The 19866-nt window shown below is 45.4% G+C and overlaps 2 protein-coding genes across 7 annotated transcripts in view; one reads left to right on the plus strand and one right to left on the minus strand.

Moving 5' to 3' along the window:
• Positions 1-7456, plus strand: part of TPP2 (tripeptidyl peptidase 2) — a 68361-nt gene extending 60905 nt beyond the window's left edge. For 2 of the 6 annotated variants that reach the window (XM_079902903.1, XM_079902904.1), the window contains 3 exons: positions 2278-2485; positions 4648-4767; positions 6536-7456. In XM_079902903.1, coding sequence (XP_079759029.1) covers positions 2278-2485; positions 4648-4767; positions 6536-6625 — 418 coding nt within the window. In that variant the 3' untranslated portion in view covers positions 6626-7456. Of the gene's footprint in view, positions 1-2277; positions 2486-2515; positions 4609-4647; positions 4768-6535 lie in introns of those variants that run through there. The other 4 variants (XR_013824843.1, XM_079902905.1, XM_079902906.1 and 1 more) reach the window with 4 other exon arrangements.
• A 2891-nt stretch (positions 7457-10347) lies between these two features.
• METTL21C (methyltransferase 21C, AARS1 lysine) lies at positions 10348-18098 on the minus strand (the record flags this gene model as incomplete). Its single annotated transcript, XM_079903132.1, has 4 exons — positions 10348-10742; positions 11861-11978; positions 14784-14935; positions 17990-18098. The coding sequence occupies 4 exons, from the start codon at positions 18096-18098 to the stop codon at positions 10348-10350; spliced, it is 774 nt and encodes a 257-aa protein (XP_079759258.1).
• Positions 18099-19866: the final 1768 nt, after the last annotated feature.

The raw sequence follows: 19866 nt of genomic DNA on the forward strand, positions 1-19866 counted from the left end.
TGCCAGTTATATACAAAGGATTAAATGGGGCATGGATTTCTCATTTCCAGCTGCTTTCGCTTAAGTCACTCGTTTCAAAAATTGCAAGATGGCCATTTTGTAATCTTAAAAATACCAACTTTTTGTAGGAGATCTAAGTTTTAATTAAACTGCAGTTTACTTAGTCCACTAAAGTATCTAATTGAAGTTACTTCCTAAAATGTAGCTATTACCATCTTGATCAGTCCCTAACTAACTTTGATTCAGAGAGATTTATTGACCAAGCACTGTATGTAGCACCACTGAGAGGGATGTAAAAAAAAAATGAACAAGACACTCTCTACTCTTAGAAAACATACAGCCTAATACAGAAGATGATAATTGCTAGATGGAATGTGATTAACAGTTATAATAGAGGGGCTTCTCTGGTGGCGCAGTGGTTGAGAGTCCACCTGCCGCTGCAGGGGACACGGGTTCGTGCCCCGGTCCGGGAAGATCCCACATGCCGCAGACCGGCTGCACCCGTGAGCCACGGCCACTGAGCCTGCGCGTCCGGAGCCTGTGCTCCGCAATGGGAGAGGCCACAGCAGTGAGAGGCCCGCGTACTGCAAAAAAAAAAAAAAAAAAACAGTTATAATAAGTATTTTAAACTGTGAAAGACGATGGGAAGGAGAGCAGGGAAACCATCATGGATTAATAGGTATTTAATCCGAGCAGGTCAGTTCAAAGTTAGAAGAGGGTAGGAAGAGAACATTCCAGATATGTGGAATTTAGGTTATTGGATCAGAATGCGGAAATAGAAAGGGGTCTTAAAGGTGATTCAATCCAGATCTGGCGAGTCCAGCACACCTGTCACCCCAGCTCGCCCTCCAAGCTCTGCATCCTGCAGCCCTCCTCTGGGCGGCCAGGACAGTCAGTCGGGATGCCGTAGGTGAGTGGATATCCAGACCTGCCCTGCCTGCCCAGTTGTGTTCCACGGCCCCCGTTCTCCCTCACAACGTGGGGATAACGCTTGACTGCTGAGGCTGCTGTAGAGCATGAGTGAAGTACTGCCGAGACATTTCAGGCGCCGCCTGGCACCTAAGAGGTGGTGGGGTAAGGAGGGACTCAGTAAATGAAAGCCCGTCCATCCTTCTGTTCTGAAGTCCACAGTGACCAAGCACTTCAAGTCCCCAGAAACGCTTCCCAGGAAAGAGAGTGAGAGTTGGCTCTTTTAAACTTTGAAAGTCTTTGCTCATAAACTCTTGGGCATCTTTTAGGCATAATTTCATCTGCATTGCAAATGTATTAAGGTGGGTAACTTAGGTTGTAGCAGGTTATTGGCGTTGTGTTGGGGTTTTTTTTCCTCCTCTTCTTATTTTAATTGTCTTTTGTACAAATTGTTGATTTTACAGTCCCAGCGGATTTCATAGGCGGCACGTTTCACTCTGGGCCCTTCAGAATCATGCTTACCGGTAGACAGTTTGTTCATCCCATATCTGAGTGCCTCCTGGTCATCTTCTCAGCACTTGTAATCCTCGTCTTTAGATGTATCTGACAGGAGTTGGGCAGGATGCGTCAAATAAGCATTCGAGGGGCCGGTACTGTCCCAGGAGTGTAGGCTGTTACTGTATTTCATTCAGCAGCAATTTACTGAGTGTCTGTTCCGTGCCAGGCATTGTTCTGGGCATTGGAACACATCAGAAACAAAGCTGCCTGCCTGGAGCAAGGCTGGTGGCCCCGGCGATTAAGAGCAGGGGTTCCAGGACCAGCCGCAGAGCTCCGAGTCCTGGATCTGCTGCTCCCTAATTGTGGGACCTTGAACAGATCGCCTGATCTCTCTGTGCCTCGATTTCCTCCTTTGCAAAATAGAGGCAACTGATGGTCTCTTGCTCATAGAGTTATTTTGAGTATAAATGAGTTAATGTGTTAAAATGCTAGAGTAAGCCTTGTATTCCTTTGCTCTGTGTATGCGTGATAGTTCACGACTGCACAAGTATGTAACGACTGACATAAGAAGTTGAAACACTTAGAAGATACTGTTCTAAGAGTTTCTTAGCTGACAGAATTGACCCAACAGTCTTTCCCCTCTGTTGTGCATGGCATGCTGTTTCAACCGATTACAGCGATCCTAACTCATTTAATCTGTGTGTGGAACACAGTGGCTCGTGTGTTGCGCAATGCAGATGTCTCTCCATGGCTACACCACATTCCTGCATTGTAAATCTTAGGCAGAGAAGGCATGAGGTTAATTTCGGGTGAGGCTGTACTTTTAAAGATGCTCTCCTGATCTGTGGAATGTGTTGGTTTGGCACACAGTGACATGGACAAGCAGAAGTCGACGCTCGTAGACGCCCTGTGTAGGAAAGGCTGTGCCCTGGCCGACCACCTTCTCCAGACCCGGGAGGAGGACGGGGCTGCATCAGGCGACCTGGAAGGGAGAGAGGAGGAGGGAGAGAGCGCCCTGGATTCTCTGACGGAAACTTTCTGGGAAGCTACAAAATGGACTGATCTTTTCGACAGTAAGGTACCCTTTCTCCTTCTTGTTTCGCTGCAGTTCTTGGGGGTGCATCCCAGATCCCTTGTGCCCAGTGGGCCCGGCCAGAGAGGACGAGGATAAATGGAACGAGGCTGAGCTGGGATCCGAAGAAGATGAGGTGCTTAGCGAGGCCTCCCTGGTCTTCCCGGCTTTGAAACCACTTGACCGTTGTTTGGTCTGTCCGCACAGTGGCTGGTGGACCACGCTAGCTGGGGAAACAGTTGGAGAGCGTGTGTGGCGGGCTTTTGGTTAAGCCATTTATGTATCAGCTAAAATTAAGGGCGTCTGAAAGCTGTCTTCGTACCTTCCCACACCTGTCCCTGTGCTCATTTGTCAGGGATGGAGATGGCGGTATTCTGGTTAGTTTAGATATTTGTTATTTCTCTCCAAACTCTTTAACTTCTAAATAACTATCATCTTGATTTGTACCTGATCAATTTTTAAAGCCCAGTGTAGAAAAAGTAACATTGATGAGCTTTTTGGGTTTAGATTATAAAAACATGTAAAATGCCTTCTAGCTCTCTACTATAATTCTTAACAGTAGAGATTATATAGCTACAGGTATTTGCCAGTCTTCCTTTCTTCTGGACATAAAGGAAGAAAAAAGGAAATGTAATCAGTGGAATTCTTCTTCCAGCACAAACTGTGGCGGTTTTTTAGGAGACAGGTGCTTGTTTTCAAGATTAACTATGGTGATCGGTAGTAAAGACTTCTGAAGTAGGAGAAAACTCTTCCTATCTGCTTCAGGTTGTTCCACCTCAGTTCAGTAGTGCTTTTATAGAAGGAACTCAGTAATGTTCCAGAAACTGAAGGAAGCAGCACCAGAGGTTAAGAATTTGGATCTGAAATCAGGCCCCTGGAGCTTGGATTCTGCCCCTGCCGCTTTGACCTGTGTGACTGTAGGCGGGTGTCCGAATGCTCATGTGGGACTGTGGTGCTGCGTACCATGGGATTTTATGAATGAGTATCACGTACCTGGAAGGACGTCAGCAATACTTGCTGTTACTACTAACAAAGTTATCTCGTGTCTGCTGTGTGCCAGACACTGCGCTCGCTGCTGGGAAGAAGATGAATAAGAGCCTGGTCCGGCATCAAGTCGATAGACACTTGATGAGCATCACAGTAAAGCTGTTATAAAGAATTCTGTTCTTGCCGCAGCGCTCTTATGTTAGGGGTGTGCATTATATCACCTGTCTGTTTACTGTGTCCGTAGCAACAGTTGTTGAGCCCTTTCCTTGTCTCTAGAATACAGGTAAGTGTGACAGGATTCCTTTCTTTGAGGACATGCTGCACATTCTAAAAGTGGAGACTAAAGATATAAACAAATGCTTACGAGTATTTTTGACAAATGCAGTAATTAAAGGTAGAAAACTTGTACAAAAGGAAGCAGTTGAAAGTAAGAACATGTTTATATAATATGACACTTCATTTGTTTACTTTTATCCTCTTTCGCAATTCTGGTAATTTATAGTGACTGTAGTTTTGTACGTCTAACTTGCAATTTTTGTCATCACTTATGTTAGCTCTGCTTTCTTTTGCATAGAGGTATTTTGGTATGGATTCCAACAGCTAGTGATTTATCATAATAGCTTTCTTTCCCCAAATAGATTATCTGTTCTGTGGGATACCCAGCTCTTTTAAAGATGTTAATTGTTGTTTTAAAAAGTTGTTAAAATTTACTTGATGTAACATGTTCATTTGAAAAGCTACACTTCTGTTAAAGCCTCAATTCTTTCATTATTTTTCTTCTTTATTATTTTTTCTTTGATTTTTATTTATTTACTTTTGGCTGCGTTGGGTCTTTGTTGCTGCACGCGGGCTTTCTCTAGTTGCGGCGAGCGGGGGCCACTCTTCATTGCGGTGTGCAGGCTTCTCGTTGCGGTGGCTTCTCTCGTTGCGGAGCACGGGCTCTAGGTGCACAGGCTTCAGTAGTTGTGGCACCCAGGCTCAGTAGTTGTGGCGCACGGGCTTAGTTGCTCCGCAGCATGTGGGATCTTCCCGGACCAGGGATCGAACCCGTGTCCCCTGCATCGGCAGGTGGATTCTTAACCACTGCGCCACCAGGGAAGTCCAGTTCTTTCATTATTAAAGCAATATGGCTTAAATTGTAAATATTTTGTAGATGAGCTATATCTTGTTTTACGTTGTAGGTTTTGACATTTGCATACAAGCATGCCTTCGTAAATAAAATGTATGGGAGAGGCCTTAAATTTGCAACTAAACTTGTGGAAGAAAAACCAACAAAAGAAAACTGGAAAAATTGTATTCAAGTAAGTGATATTAAAATTGCCACTGTTGGGTATCATTTCAATATTGTAGAGTGACAAGATAGTTAGAAAGCCTTACGGTAGTGATAAAACAGTACCAACTTTATCGTGACTAATTATTAGTCTAGTTAACATAATGTGAACTATAAAATAAATGCATGAAATGTAGTCAGTAAGCTGTTTAAATTTTTAAAACATTTTTCACTCCTGTCCAGAAAACCTATATTTTTAGCTTCTAGTGTTTTCAACATAGGCAAAATGCATTGCATATTTTGTGTAGTTAGAAGACAGGTTTCCTTTATGAAGGAAGCAGATGATTTCTTTTAAATACGTGTTGGCTCAGTTCTAAAACGGTTGAACTTCTAGAGTTTATGTTTGATTTTATTCTTCATTTGACACGATAGGCCATTTTTTATTTTACCATGTGTTATATGCAGGGAAGTTCTGTGGTTGAGCTCTGTGCACAAATTAAGTGTCAACTGTAAGAACTCACTGAACCCCAAGAAATTGTTTCAGCCTAGCCTTGTCTTTGTACACATATAGTTGGTTTATGCTTAAAGGGTATATGGAGGTTGGGGTACGCTAGTCCTGCCAAAGGCGGCCGAGGGTCTGGTCTTCATATTGAAGGTATTCTTTGGACGTAAAACTCACCTGTAGGTTCCTGGGGCAATTTCTGGTAATTAGAGTAAACTATAGGTTATCTTTACTCTCAGACCTTTTCTGTCAGTTCAAATTGTAAGACATTTCAAATTCACTTCTTCAGATCTTTGAGGAGGCTGAGAGAGCTCTTTCTGGAACTTAATGTCTTCTCATCACGTAGGCTGTGAACTGAGCTCTTACATTTGTGAAGCCCGCGATCCACCCAGATGCTCACACCAGGGGATGTTTCATAACTTGTCTCCCCTCCACTCTGCTCGCCTGCTGTCTGTTCTCCACACAGCAGCCGGAAAAGATGGCTTTAGACCCCTCCTGGTGAAGCTCCGTCACGTTTAGAGTAAAATCCAAACTCCTCCCCGTGGCCTGTAAGGCCCATGTGGTCTGGCCCCTGCCAGCGGCCTCTCCAGCTGCATCTCATATCACACTCCCGCGTCCTCACTCTGCTTCTGCCGTTCCAGCCTCCTCTCTGCTTGGCTGACACAGCGCACCCTTTCCCTCTCGAGGACCCAGCTCTTCCAGCTGCATGGAGAGCTCTTCCCCAGATTTTCACAGAGTAGGTTTCTTCTTGTCACTCAGATTTCAGCTTAAGTGTCACCTCAGAGATCCCTTTCTTGACCATCTCACTTCCCAGTCTGTATTATAGCAAGTTTTATTTTTACTATATACCTGATACATTTCTTATTATTTACTTATTTATTATCTGTTCATTAGCTTGCTGACTTTCTGTTTGGCTTTCCTGCATAGAACTTAAGTTTCCTGAAAGTGGGAAGTGAGTTCAGTGCTTTTTCCTAATGCCTAGAACAGTGTTTGACTACCGTAGGCACTCAGGAAGAGTGAGGGAAAGGAAACTAGGGTGGTCGGAAGGAAAGGAGCCAGTCATGTCAAGTCGATGGGAAGCCAGGAGGACAGAGGGAGGGAAGGCAGGAGGGTTGGCAGGGGTGATGATAATCGCCAGGATAGGCGGGTCGGGCGGAAGGAAGGTTGTGGGTGAGTTGATGGAAGGAAAGTTCTACCTGCTGCTTCTTTATTACGACTAAATATTTAATACAGAATTTACCCTAAATGCTGAGCCTGAAACATCTGTTCTTTAATAATTGTGTGTGTTTTGTTACAGCTGATGAAGCTGCTTGGATGGACCCATTGTGCGTCTTTTACCGAAAACTGGCTCCCCATCATGTATCCTCCTGATTACTCTGTATTCTAAAATAGGAACCAAGACTTTAAATTTTAAAAAAGTTTTATAGTGAATGGATATAAAAACAAATTTGTGGCATTTTTAGTCTAATGCATGTTTTCATCTGCTATCAAATACTGATTATTAAAATGATGTGTATTTATCAGAGAATTTGCTGGCGTGTGGCTTAATACATGTAAATCTAGACCTCTGACATCATGGTGTTTTCTTAATGCCTCACATTGCTGGCAGCGGGCTGTGCCCTGGCTGCCAGCACCAAGGACTTTCAGTTGGGTTGCAGCTGTTACATGCATGAGAGGTTTTGAACAGTAACTTTTAACTGCAAACCTATAAAATTCTATTTTTTATTTTATAAATGAACAGGGTTTTAACATGCGCGACTTTAATTTTTTCAATTGTATGAAGGCCTTAAAAAAGCTACATTAAGCGTAGCTAAAATTATTTATTAGACTAAAAAGTAACAGAACTTCATTTCCAGTTTTTTTTTTTTTTTTTTTGGCAAACGTTTACATTCAATTAAGGGGAGAAAATAAAACCGGCACAAATAAATTTGTGGCAAACGCTGGAGCATAACTGCTTCAATCAGTCTTCATCTTGGAGTTATTTCAGGCCAATCATTTTTAACATCTTCTTGACATGCAGAGCATCAGAATGAACTAATAATACATGTATAAGTGCCAGACAGCTTAAATCTGTATCAGGTATTGTAAAGATACATATATGGTATGTTTATTAAAGTCGAAATAATGTAAACACGTGAATAAATGTGCAAACCCAAGATCGCAGTACACCATATGCACTCTCATACCTTAATTTTTTTATAAATAATAAAAGTGAATATTGAAGGTTCTTAAAGTTGGTCTTAATTTTTCATAAATAAAATTTGGGGTTAGAACAGAAATGAATAATACATTAAATCCATAGACAAAAAATTCAACATGAAATAATTTATAATGTTTCTTATAGGCTTGCAATTATTTGACTATATTTCCGAATCTTATTATGTGATTAACTTTTGTGTAGGTTTAATTTTTTATTTTTATCTCTCTGGCTACTATACTTCTTTCATCCTTCCTCCGTAAAATAAGCACACGTAGACAATATTAAAAGGCCTCTACTGTCTTATAGCAAATATGTTTGTGTGTGTATGGTTTTTAAATCTTCCCTTAGAATTTACTACTGTAAAAGGCCTACCAGAGATCTGGTCTTAGTCATTCGTGACTGTTTTTTGAGTAATTGGCTCCTTTATCTGATGAAGACGTTAGACCCTTTATGAAAAAGTGCACATATGCACGCAGACATTTTGCACAGTTTCTGAGCCATCTAGAGTCTAAAGTGCACCCATGAACAACTGCATGCATGTTCTCTGACAAACACATGCTTTCACCTACGCATGGACAGGTTCAATCCAGTCAGGGAATTGAGATGCTCAGAAGGGGTAGGGTGGCTCCCCAGGGTCGTGCTGCTGGCTGGCTGTTAATTAGAGAACGTGTTTTACCACTGGATTTGGCATCTCTGTAAGTACTACCTGCAGCACAGAGCCTCAGGGTCAGCCAGGGGTGAGCGCTTGGGTCCTCCCCAGGTCCTCCCCGAGGATGCATTCAGCCCCGCGATGTGCGTGGCTGGTACCCAGGAATATGACAGCTTTCTGAGCCCCTCTGGACATTTCCCAGCCTTTCCCTTTAGGCTTTTTAATTAGTCCCAACGGTTAGCCATCATCTAAGGCAGCCACAAAATTGTACAGTTGCCTGTAATCCTCTAGACAAACCCCTGGGGAAAGGCTTCTCAGCCTGCGAGAGATCTGAGTCCAGTCAAAGACGGCCTTGCACGTGGTGTTTTCTGGGGAACAGTCTCCAGGGATTGCCAGGCTGCTGGTTTTCAAGGCTGCCATGGAGCGGGAGATGGCATGGGGACAGGGCCATTGAAAACGTCACAAAGCACACTGCTGTCTTAGCTGAGGTTCAGCCGTTTTGAGTGAACATGCTTCAGATTGCTACATGCCTTTGGTTAAGATTGCTACATGCTTCTGAGAATTTTTGTCAGTTTTCTCATGACTTTAACGGAGGAGAGAATTTTCGGAGGTGCTTTTTCTCTGACAAAAACTTTTACCAGTTTCACTGAAATGACACCTTTTTTTAGAACATGCCTTTTAGTATGCAATTTTAGTGTAATTTTAAGGTTAGAAACTTCCTAGTAATAGATTGATTTTGAAGTACTACCTTCTGAGTTATGTCAAGATACAGTAAATTCTGGTATCCTTCAAATACCAGAAAATCACCATTGTTGCATTTCCCTAATTTCTCACTTTATTCTTCAGGGTTTGGTCTTTTCGCTATATTTTTTAATGTGGAAGGAGAAGTTAAGTTCATGGTGGGTTTTGGATGTACTCACAGTCCTGACTGGTAGTGAGAAGCAGTAGAGTGAGGTACATGTCTGCAGGGGGAGGTGGTGAATAACAGCGCTTTTTAATAGGACGTGCAGTACATCGTGAAAGTTCACAGGCAATTTTTTTTTTTTTTTTAATCTATGAGCCACATCCGGCTCTCTGTTGTAACAAGGACTTTTCTATCCGTAATTACTACTTCTCTCTTTCAGTGGGGTGTAAGTCTTTCTCAGATAATGAAATTTTAGAATGAAGATTATTAAGTTTGCTGTGGAAATTAGAGATACAGCCACACACTGGCAAAGTCTGCTTTGAACTGTGATTCCTAGAAAGGTTGGTCCATCAGTGGTACCCGTGGTGAGTGATGCCGGGATCTGGGGCAGTGACGCCAAGCTGCCTTGTCAGCCCTGCTTTCAGGCTAGATTATTCTGTGCCTCCATGCCGACACATACGTTCCAGGAGAAGCCATCCCCGGCAAAACTATGACGTTTCTGTGTGATTGATACAGGAGACAAAATGGTTCTTTATTTCTTTATTTTTATATTATAAAGTGGATTCTTTTTTTTCTTTAACTTTTTATTATATACTGGAGTAGAGTTGATTACCAGTGTTGTGATAGTTTCAGGTGGACAGCAAAGTGATTCAGTTATACATGTATCTATTCTTTTTCAAATTCTTTTAAAAGTCGGGACAGTTTTCCTACTTCAGGTAATGGTGACCAATGTCTGCACCACACCACTGAAAACAGAAAGAGCTGGATAAAATAACTTAAATTCTGAAGGAAGCACTAGGGCTGGTGCAGAGTGTGTGCTCAGCACTAGTTCTGGGCCCCTGAGGTGACATCCGTTTTCTCATTCCAGCACTGTTTCCGTATTTTTCAGTTTTAATCAGTGTAAAGCCTAGAACTTGTTTTCCATTACTCTTTATCCTCTCCCTTTGCTACAGTTAAAATCTGTACAAAGTAGACTCTTCCGATTAAGATACACGGACCCTGTCAAGCTTATTTTCAAAAAGCAAGTGACAAAAGTATATTGACAGGTTTAAAACCATGCTTTCCAGCAGAAATAACGAGGGGAAATCCACTTGTTTGTTAATTTATTTGTGTAAAATTTATTTAACACTTAATTGAGACTCTCAGAAGCCAACAGAGCTACTTTCATGTTTTCATGTTGGTTGTGTGTATTTAGATGAAGCAGATGATCCTAAACTGCTTGCTTTGGAGAGTTGCTGTAATATTATGTTTATTCTAGTTATACAAGTTGTTTCCGTGCACTACCTTTGCAATCTTATAAAATTTCTAACACTGTTCAAAAGACACACTCACGTTTCGAAAGGTATCTTGTTTAATTTAGTCCCATTTTAGCACTCCTTTAAAAAGTTTGATTGATGACTCTTGAAATTCAGCCAAGAGTGTTGTGTCAAAAACCTGCTTGAATTTATCTAAAAATTCATAATCGGTGCTGAATCTGAACTTGTTTGCCCAAAGCAACACCGTTCCCGGCTGGCAGAGGTACACCATGGTGGCAAGCAGCTTGTCCAGGAAGTAATGGTGGTAGACCACGTCAGAAGCCAGCAAGTAATCATAGTAACATGTGGACTTGGGGAAGTTCTGTTCCAGGCCCTCTCCCCACACCAGCTCTTTCACTTCAGGCAGATGTGCTGTATGGTTTCGTGTGTTCCTTAAAAGATTGTATTGAAGGTTCCCTAGGACGTCAGGCAAATCCGTTGCTGTGACTTGAGCTCCTAAGAGAGAAAGAGGAAACTTGTACGAATTACCTGGAACATTCGGGCAGCCACAGGGTACACATACTCTCAGGGAGAAATCGAACTGGGCTTCTCACCTTGGCCCTGGACCAGGACCCTTCTCACCTGTGTCCATATGGGCTGGATAATTCTGCTGGGGGACCCTGCCCTGTGCCCTGTAAGATGTTTAGCAGGGTCCCTGGTCTCCATCCACAAGATGCAAGTAGCACCTCCCCACCCAAACCCCAAGTTGTGCTGATCAAAAATGTCCCCCAACACTGCCAAATGTCCTTCATGGGGCAAAAATCACCTTTGGTGAAGAACCATTGAAATAGAATAACGTTCCCGTCTTTTAAGAAACTAAGTTAAACGGCGGTGCAGTTTTGAGAGATTTCAGAATAATTAACTAAACATACCAAGATTCTTAGCGTTTGGTTACTGTCATCATTTATAATGTTTTTCCTTCCCAAACTGTCTTTATCTGAAGATTTTGATTTTCTCTTACGTGAGGTGTCAGCACCTAGTTTTCTTTCCTAGGGGATGATCTAATTTGAATGACTCTCCCCCCTACTAAATGCATTAAGTTAATTTTTAGGCATTTTAATGCTAGTGATAAAGGTTCACAAAATCATAATTCCAGATTGGTTTTGACAGAAGAAGATCTGTAATAGTGTAGGCTGAAGTAGGCCAGACATACCCGCCTCTTGCCCAGCTCCCAGGACTCACAACTGGCATTTTGGGTATAAATCTGTCTTCACCTTGGATTCACTCACTTATTTTTTGTTTTTTTCCAAAACATCAGTTGTTAATAGTTGCACTGAAAAGCAGGGGACAGCATAACAGAGCTGTTTACAACAGGAATTCAAGAGTCACACCTTCAGAATTTCAACTTTCTCACGTGGTAATAATCAATGGATTGGACGAGTTAGCCTCTAAGGCACAGTTATCTTATCTCCGGATAACAGCAGTCATTCTAGCCTGGACGTCTGGGTAGATTCAGTGAGTGCGATCACGGCCAAGCACCTAAACCACAGCCCGTCACACAGTAGTAAGTGGTTATTATCACTGTTGTCACCGTAACCATCTTTTGAAACAAGGCCGAGAATAGACAGACAAACCTAGAATACTGGCCACGATGGAAACGAGGCCTGGTCCAGCACCGATTTCGAGCATCTTAGCTCCTTGGAGACCGAGTTCCTCTGCGTGTTCCTCCAAATACTGGCACAAAGCCATGGCCTGAAAAACATTCACAGTTGTCACCTGGACACTGGAAACCGAGGACCCTGTTCCCCACCGCAAGTTAAATACTCAAAGACATGTTAAAGAGTTTCAGCTTACTGGGGGCTCACAAGAATCAAAATATACGTGCAACGGCGTGTTTTGACCTCTGGAATATGAACGCTGTAACATGCATCAGAGGAACTAGAGAGACAGACTTGTGAAAGCGCCTGTACCAGAAGACCCTTGACCAGCCTCCAGGAACAGGAAGGTCAGCTCAGCTCTTCCAGAACCAGGAGACAAGGGGCCGCAGGGCAGCAAGCCCTTGCTTACGTCGTGTCGGGCCTCCACCTGCTGTAAGACTTGCGCTGTAAGCAGCTCCATCCCCTCCCTGCTGACTCCACCAGCGTTCAGGTTGCTCTGGACTTTGCCTGCTGCACTGAACAACTGCGTAGGAATTTTTCTCTTAAAGCAGTTCATCTAAGAAACGCTCGACTGGCTGGGCAGTGCTTCCCAAACCCTAGCGCACATGTAGGTCACCTGGGGCCTGGTGAAAGACGCCCTGGCCACGTGTGGTAGGGCTGATGGAGCTCAAGGCTGCATTTCTAACAAGCCACCAGCTAATGCCAGTGCCGCTGGCCACACTTTGGGGGGTAGCAGCAAGGAGGTTACATCCTTTACACAGTAAAAAAAAGAAAAAAGAAAAAAAACAAAATTTAGATCGATTTCTGTACAGAAAATCAAGGTCCCTTCCCACGTGAGCCAATGGGCGTCGGCTGGTGATGTCGCGGACTAGAGGGACTGGGGAGAGTTACTAGGCGTGAGGGCGTTACCGGAGTTGGGAATGAGAACCCTGCAACCCTGCGCTGAAAAGGCAACGTGAATGCTCTCGTTTGCACACACCTTTAGCCCTTGTCTTCGTGCAGGTGCTCTGGACTCGCTGTGACTCACTTTCTGTCTGGGGCCCAGGCTGGAGTAGGGGGCGGCCTGGATCGTATGAGACAGCCGCGCTCACGATGGCCTGCGCCAGGGTTGGCGGCAGCTCCGAGCCCGTGGGTCCCTCCCTTTCCTCCCCAGCTCCTCTCAAGGGACTCGGGGGCCAGGGACGGGGGTGGGGGGAGGACGGAAACCAATTCCCAATGGCACTGTAGGGAGGTAAGGGGCGTCAAGGGGCCCTGGGCGCTGGAGGATGAGTGAGAGGGGGACAGGCGGGACGGCACGGGTGCGGGGTGGCACTGGCATCCAGCCCGTGGCAAGGAGCTCCAGAGCTGGGGACGGCAGTTTTGAGGAAAGGCTTTCTTTGGTTCTTGAGGAGAAAGGAGCATTAGTCACTGTGTGGGATTTCGGGATTTGGAGGAGTGTCACCCAGAGCCACCAAGACGTGTGCTCTGAGGAGTTCCTGAAGGGGTGGCTGTAGGCGTCCTTCCTGAAGGGCCCTGCCCTGTGACAGGCTGGCCCGGTGGATGCCATCTGGGGACAGATCTTCTCTCGGGAACAGCTACATCTTTCAGCAGACACTCCCCCGCTTCTTAGTCCTATTAGCAAACTCCGAAAAGTCATCTCTCACAGCTGCTCTTGAAGTCGCACAAGGAAAGGGTGCTTCCCCACACGATACGGATCCTTCTGCCGCCTTCAGGAAACTGAGGTCCCGAGAAGGGCCAGGGTTTGGTGCATGAAAGGCTGAGGCCTTATTAAGAATAAAACAGTCCAGTGGACAAATCGTCTTTTTCCACTCCTGATTTCTGATCACCCAGCTCTGGGTGTCTGTTTGCCAAATACAGTAGGAAGCTGTGGAGAGGCGCTTGATGGTTTCAAACTGGTTAAGCCAAAGGAAAACATTTAGCTGAAGGAAATCATACTTGTATTAAGCATAATGGGTAAAAATTGAGCTTCCTTGGCTGGGGTCAGTGAGGGGGCAGCTCTAAGAGCCTGGAGCCCTTGGCTGTCCCTCCCCTGCCCCCCCGCTCCATCTCCCCCATCACTGGTACCCAGACTGCAAAGGGCGCTCCAAGGAACCTCTGATCACAGCCACGCAGCGGGCCAGCAGGTCTGCGTCACCCGGGGGTGAGTCAGAAATGCAGCCCCAGTCCACCTACCCCAGCCTGACCTCCTGAATCAGTCTGCATTTAACAAGAACCCAGGAGGATTCCCATCTAAGCTGACAGTTCTGATCTAGAGCCCCTCCAAGCACAGGCTGAGAACCTCTGCAGTGGAAAGAACGAAGGCGCTGGCCTCCGAGGTCCATCGTCCCAGCCTGGTTCTGCACTGCGCCGCGCCAGGGGAAACAGTGCACTCAGCCAGAACGTAGCAGGTTTTCTGGCTCTGAATTCCGTGTTTTCCCCCATTTCAGCTCCATCCTCTGGGGACTGTTGCAGGGAGAGCATGAGATGAAGCACCACTTCCTAAGCGTTTCCACTGGACTGGCCGCACTGTAGAAGGCGAGTGAATACCCGAAGGTCTGTGGGAGAGGCCCAAAGGTGGCCACTACAAAATCTAAACTCTAAAGACTTTTCTTCTGATTTTTTAACAATTCATATGAATTTTTCATCCTACTTCCCAATATCCTCAAGTTTATGTTAATGTGAGAAAATAATGTTTCAAGAAACATAGCATAGAGGAAAATCGTTGTTTTTAGGAAAGATGCCGTGTTTCTGCAGCATCTAGGTACACCAGCAACACCCCTGGGGGGGCATCCTTGGACCCTCAATTTGAGAAGCACAGAACGTTAGAGCACGTGGCAAGTCGTCCAAGGCACCACAGTTGTACAAATTTGCTGTTCTCATCCCCAGAATCCCCGACGCCCCAATGTGACCGCTCCCTCACCCCTGGCCACACCACCGCTCCGTAACTCTCGATCGATTCTTGAATGACAATCCTCTTGCCTGCAAACCAATAGTACTCCTGGGTGTAGCTGGCGTAATTCATAGGAACAAATTTCTGGAGGCTTTGAAGCGATGGTTCTATCTTGTTAGAATCTGTGGGACAGAAAATTAAATCGGTTTCATTATTTGTTGATCCAGTGCAAATCTACACTCGGTACAGTTAGTCAGACGAGAAGAGACTGAGCAGTCTTCCAGAAACAGAGGGGGGAATGCCATCAGTGAGACAGTGGCTGCAAACTAGCCCAAACTGAATGATATGGGGTGACAGGGACATAACATTTCTATGGGACATTTTTATCACACAACAAAATGCCAAAGGATGCCCTGGGCCCTTCCCTTGATCTAGGAGCAGACAGTGCGGTGTCGATCCATCCCTCCCTCTGTTTTGGTGAGAGGAGGAAGCTAGGCCACCGCACAGAATGGCACGAATGAGCCATCTGCATAAGGAGGACCGAGGCAAGCGTGGACCTGACTATTTTTGGGTCTTGAAGTGATGTAACATTCCCACATGTTGGCTGGAACATGTTCCTTAAGTCCTTCTACAACTGCTTCTCAAAAGGTGCAGGTCACCCAAAGACGAGCCAGCTCCGCAGTCCTGGGGGAGGTTGTCAGATGAGCTCCAGCTATTAAATTACTCTTCCTTAAATACTCCTTTACGCTCATGACCACTCAAGCAGCTCTCAGATGTCATATAAAATGAGAAGAAAAGAGCACCTGATCGGGGCTGACATCATGGAAGCCCAGAATGTCAAAGGTTTCGCAGGGGGTTTCAGCATAAAAAGAACAGCGAGTAATAAGGTCAGAATGGGGACCCTGAGCACACGGAGGGTTCGTGCGCAGAAGACGGGGGGCTGCTGGTACCCTCGGGGAGAGGCGTTGGCAGCGAGGAGTCTGGGGGGGAACTTGCATGAGACCAGCCTTTGCTGCCTGAGCTCTGCCTGCGGATGTGTAACCAGGGATGGACTAGTGGAAAGGAGCATTCAGTGAACATCTGAAGGTCTCTAACCAGAAATATGCACTCAAGGAGGCAGGTGAGGGTGAGTGCAGGGTGAGTGCAGGGTGAGGGGTAGGGGGCCTTTGAAGAAGCCTAATCAGGGGTCCACCCCTCAGAGTTCAGGTTTCACTGATCTCCACCCGCACTGGACGGTTCTGTGCCACGGCTCTGCAAACGCTTTGCAACAGGGTCACAGCCAGAAGAGTCCAGAAATGTGGAGTGAACACTTAGAAACATTTACAACAACTTGACCATATCTGTTGAATCTGATTACGAAAAACCAAAGCTTGTATTGTGTATGTCTTTGTACTTCTTTTCATGTTGTTCCTCCAGAAATTCATTTGTGTTGCATTTTACAAAAAAGTATCCAAGTGGTCTTTGACCACAGTGTGGGCCAAATGACCAGTTTGTAAGTTAGCACAGTGACGCCTGCAGCTCTCAGCCGTGGGTTCTGGTCTCCTGGAAGGAGAATTCTCTGTCCTGACCACAAAGGCGAGCTTCCAGAAACCCAGGACTTCCTTGAGCTTGCAAGAACCTGCTGATGAATAGTGGCCAAGTCCTGAGATGTAATCCTTCCCTGTCATGTGCCCCAGGAGAGGCTGTGGGGAGAGGAGAGGACCTTTGGTCCTCACCCACCTCTTATAAGGGGAAACAACCAACATCTAAAACCATGAACCTGAAATTTATCACTCAACAAAGGGGACCCAGCTTCTCCCATAGGCTGACAGGCTGACTCTGAGTTCTGTTTCAGAGAAAATAAGAAGGTAGAGGAACAGACCATCTTGTGCCCAGAAACTTTAACAACCAACCTGGGGGCGGTGAGGAAGCACTGACGTGCAGGATTTGGCCATCACCATGGTGACAGCGCTCCCACAGTGGCCATCCCTGGGAAAGGGGTGAAGCAGCTCAGCACCACAAGCATTTCTACCACACGGATACGACACCCCTCAACAGCCTCAAGGGCACAGGTCATCGTAAAATGTAGGAAAAGAATTCCTGATGAGACGTGAGTATTTATTACCTAAGTTTTTTCATATACCTTTACCTTTTACATAATCCATTTCATTGTACGTTTGTATGACTTAAATTTTAACAATGGCCATGTTTAACAATCAGCTCGCAAAATTCCTGAAATGCAGGAGCTGGTACAGGCCATCTGGAATGAGGAGTGGGTACCGGGCTGTCCTCCTTACCTCTGAGCCTCTCATCACTGGAGCAGCCAGACCGTCAGGGACCCAGGCCACCTCCTGCCAGCTTCCGTCCCCTCGATATCACCCAGACCGTTCCTTCCTCCCTTCCTCCCACAAATAACCACAAATAAAGGCTAACTTTTCTCTCAAGACTGTAGGAAAAGTCTATGTGCTGATTTTAAGTGGCTCATCCTTTCACAAGATGACAGATCGTAAGCTGATGGTTGTACTCTCTGGATCGACATTGTAAAGAAACATGGGCACATAAATGTCCTCCCTAAGACCATTTTTCCACGCTACAAAGATAAAAGAAATTTATGTTGATTGCACATGATTTTCAATTCTTGTATCTATGCTCGTCTGACAGTTTTAGAGACATCAGATTTTCAAGATAGGCAGAGTTGCATTTTTATGTAAACAGTTTAGGAAAAATGAATTACCATCCTGGTTTAACAGAGTTGGAACGTAATTTTCCACTGTTGACTGTTAACGTTTTGAACGTTACATCTTGGCTCTTATGACATCATTTGTTATGTCTGTTGTTTATTTACTACTGATTCCCTGCCCAGAAAAGCAACACTAAAGGGTTCTGTTGTCATAATGGGAAAGTACACTTGACTTTACACTGATCCACTGAAGGACGCAGCTGCTAGGAATACATTTTGGCGAAAAGCAGGAAGGAATCTAGATTTCATTTCTCTTTTAAAAGTTCTTGTTACAAAAATCTAACCCTCTTAGATTTGGATAAAACAAAGTTTTGGTCTTTGATAGGTAAATAATAAAAACATAGGGATTACCTTTAGTGTCATGCTTCTGCTTGCATAAAGGCATTTTTCTACTAAGCATCATGATAAGAAAAAGATGTAGGGTTAAAAGGAAATGGATATTCTTGTGCCTGGGGTTCACTGCAAAACGCCATGCCCAGGAAAAGATGGGAGAAGATGTGGAGCTGAGGAAGGTTACCTCCCGGGGGTCCGCTGCTGCCGTCTGTCTGTAGACCCTCCTCATCTGGGGGTCTCGGTGCCTCGTCCACGGACTGGGGCTGCTGCCCTGAGCGCAGACACGCATCCATCCCAGAGCCGCCAGGGAGGAGAGAGCTGGCCTGGACTGAGGGCTCCTCCGGGTCTGAATCGCCCAGAGCCTCTGCAAGGTGCAGCTTATCGCCTTAGCATCTGCTGAGCTGGAAAGAACACCTGCATTTCAGCTTAGTTTCCCGGGGCGGGGGCGGGGTGGGGAGAACAGCCGCCCTGGGTGCTGCCATCCTGGTTTTGCAGAGCAGAGTGGAAGGAAACCCTGACACATCATCACCCCACCTTTCCATCGCCTGGAGAAATGCAAAAGCAGAGCCACTGTAGCCAGACAGGTGCTGCCTTGCTGCAGTCTAAGGTGTATTTCTAAGAGCTTTTGGAACTGAATCTCCATGAAGAAGGTCTGATCCAGACGTACATATCTTTAAGGGTACCTTGTGGATCCAGGGTTAATGACATCATGGATTTGTCCCCAATGCGGGGCTGCTCCCTTCTCATCTGAGGCTTTAGCGCAAGACAGTAGAAAGCGCTGGGGGCTGAGAGCCGGGAGGCTGGTCGGCTGCCCCCTCTTCCTCTTGGCAACTCACTTAATCCCCTCCACACCATTTCCTCCTCAGCAAAAAAGGGAAGGATGAGATCTACCTAGCCCCTAGGGCTGTGGGCGAGAAACGGGAGAGCAAAAGTGATTAGTGCAGCTCAGGAAAACTACTGATGAAGAAAACAGGACCTGGCTGTTGGGATCATTGATCAGCTTCCAAACAAGAACACGTGACATCGCTGCGCGACTTGGCGTGTTTTTGCCAAGCACCGTTCTTGTGCTTTTAGTGAATTGATTCATCTAATCCTCACAACAAACCCTATGAAGTGGATGCTATTATTATGCCTCTTCTCAGATGAGAGAAATTCAAGCACAGAGAGATTCAAAAGCAGCCCAGGAGCACGCAGCCGGCCAGTGGCAGGGCCAGGAGTCAAACCCAGGAGGTCCAGCTGCAGGATCTATGTTCTTGACCATGAGGTGGGACACGGCTTGAGCTGCCTTGCTTCAGCGGTGGGTTTTCTGGCTGAGTTTGCCCTGAAATGACTCGTAATGCTTAGTTGTCACAGTGACGTTTTCTAGTCTTTTTTTTTTACAAAATGTAAATCGTTTTCCTAATTTGTTTTTATATACCAGAGTTGCCCCATCATATTGTTTTGGCCAGCTGGGGACAGCAACCAGCCACACCATTACTAACTATTCCACACCTGGAGGGGTCATGTGCCTCTCACATTAATGTGCAACAGCATTTCAAATCAGTGAAAAGTAATTTAGCATTTTCACTGGCTCTAGAATCAAACAATCAAATATTTACCCCAATTCTTCAACTCAAGGAGTTTTTTTTCTCTTGCAGATACTTACTTGCTCCTTCTCTTCAACGTGCCCCCGACTCCAGAAGTGAACTGTTCCCCTAAAAGACAGCTGACTGGTTGTTGGTGAGTACCCAGAGCATCTTCAGGGAGGAAGTCTCAGCGCTGCGGTGAAGGGCCCTGCATTTGAATGCTGGCTCTGCCATGTGCTAATTTTGTTGAAAATGTAGATAATGGTGATTCTGACCTCACATGACGGTCGTAGGAATTAAGTGAGATAACCTGTGCAAAGCCTCTTGCGCAAACAGTATTAACTTATTCTCATCTTCAAAGCCAGAGAGTAGTCAGGCAAGACAACACTCTTTACAGGACACCCACCCAGCACCACGGGACTCTGTGCATTAAATTTAGACACTTCTTCATTTTGCATGCAAGAAAAGGAGACCTGTTTTCACTCCAATAACAGGT

The sequence above is a fragment of the Stenella coeruleoalba genome, assembly GCF_951394435.1.
Source record: "Stenella coeruleoalba genome assembly, chromosome: 18".
Lineage (NCBI taxonomy): Eukaryota > Metazoa > Chordata > Mammalia > Artiodactyla > Delphinidae > Stenella > Stenella coeruleoalba.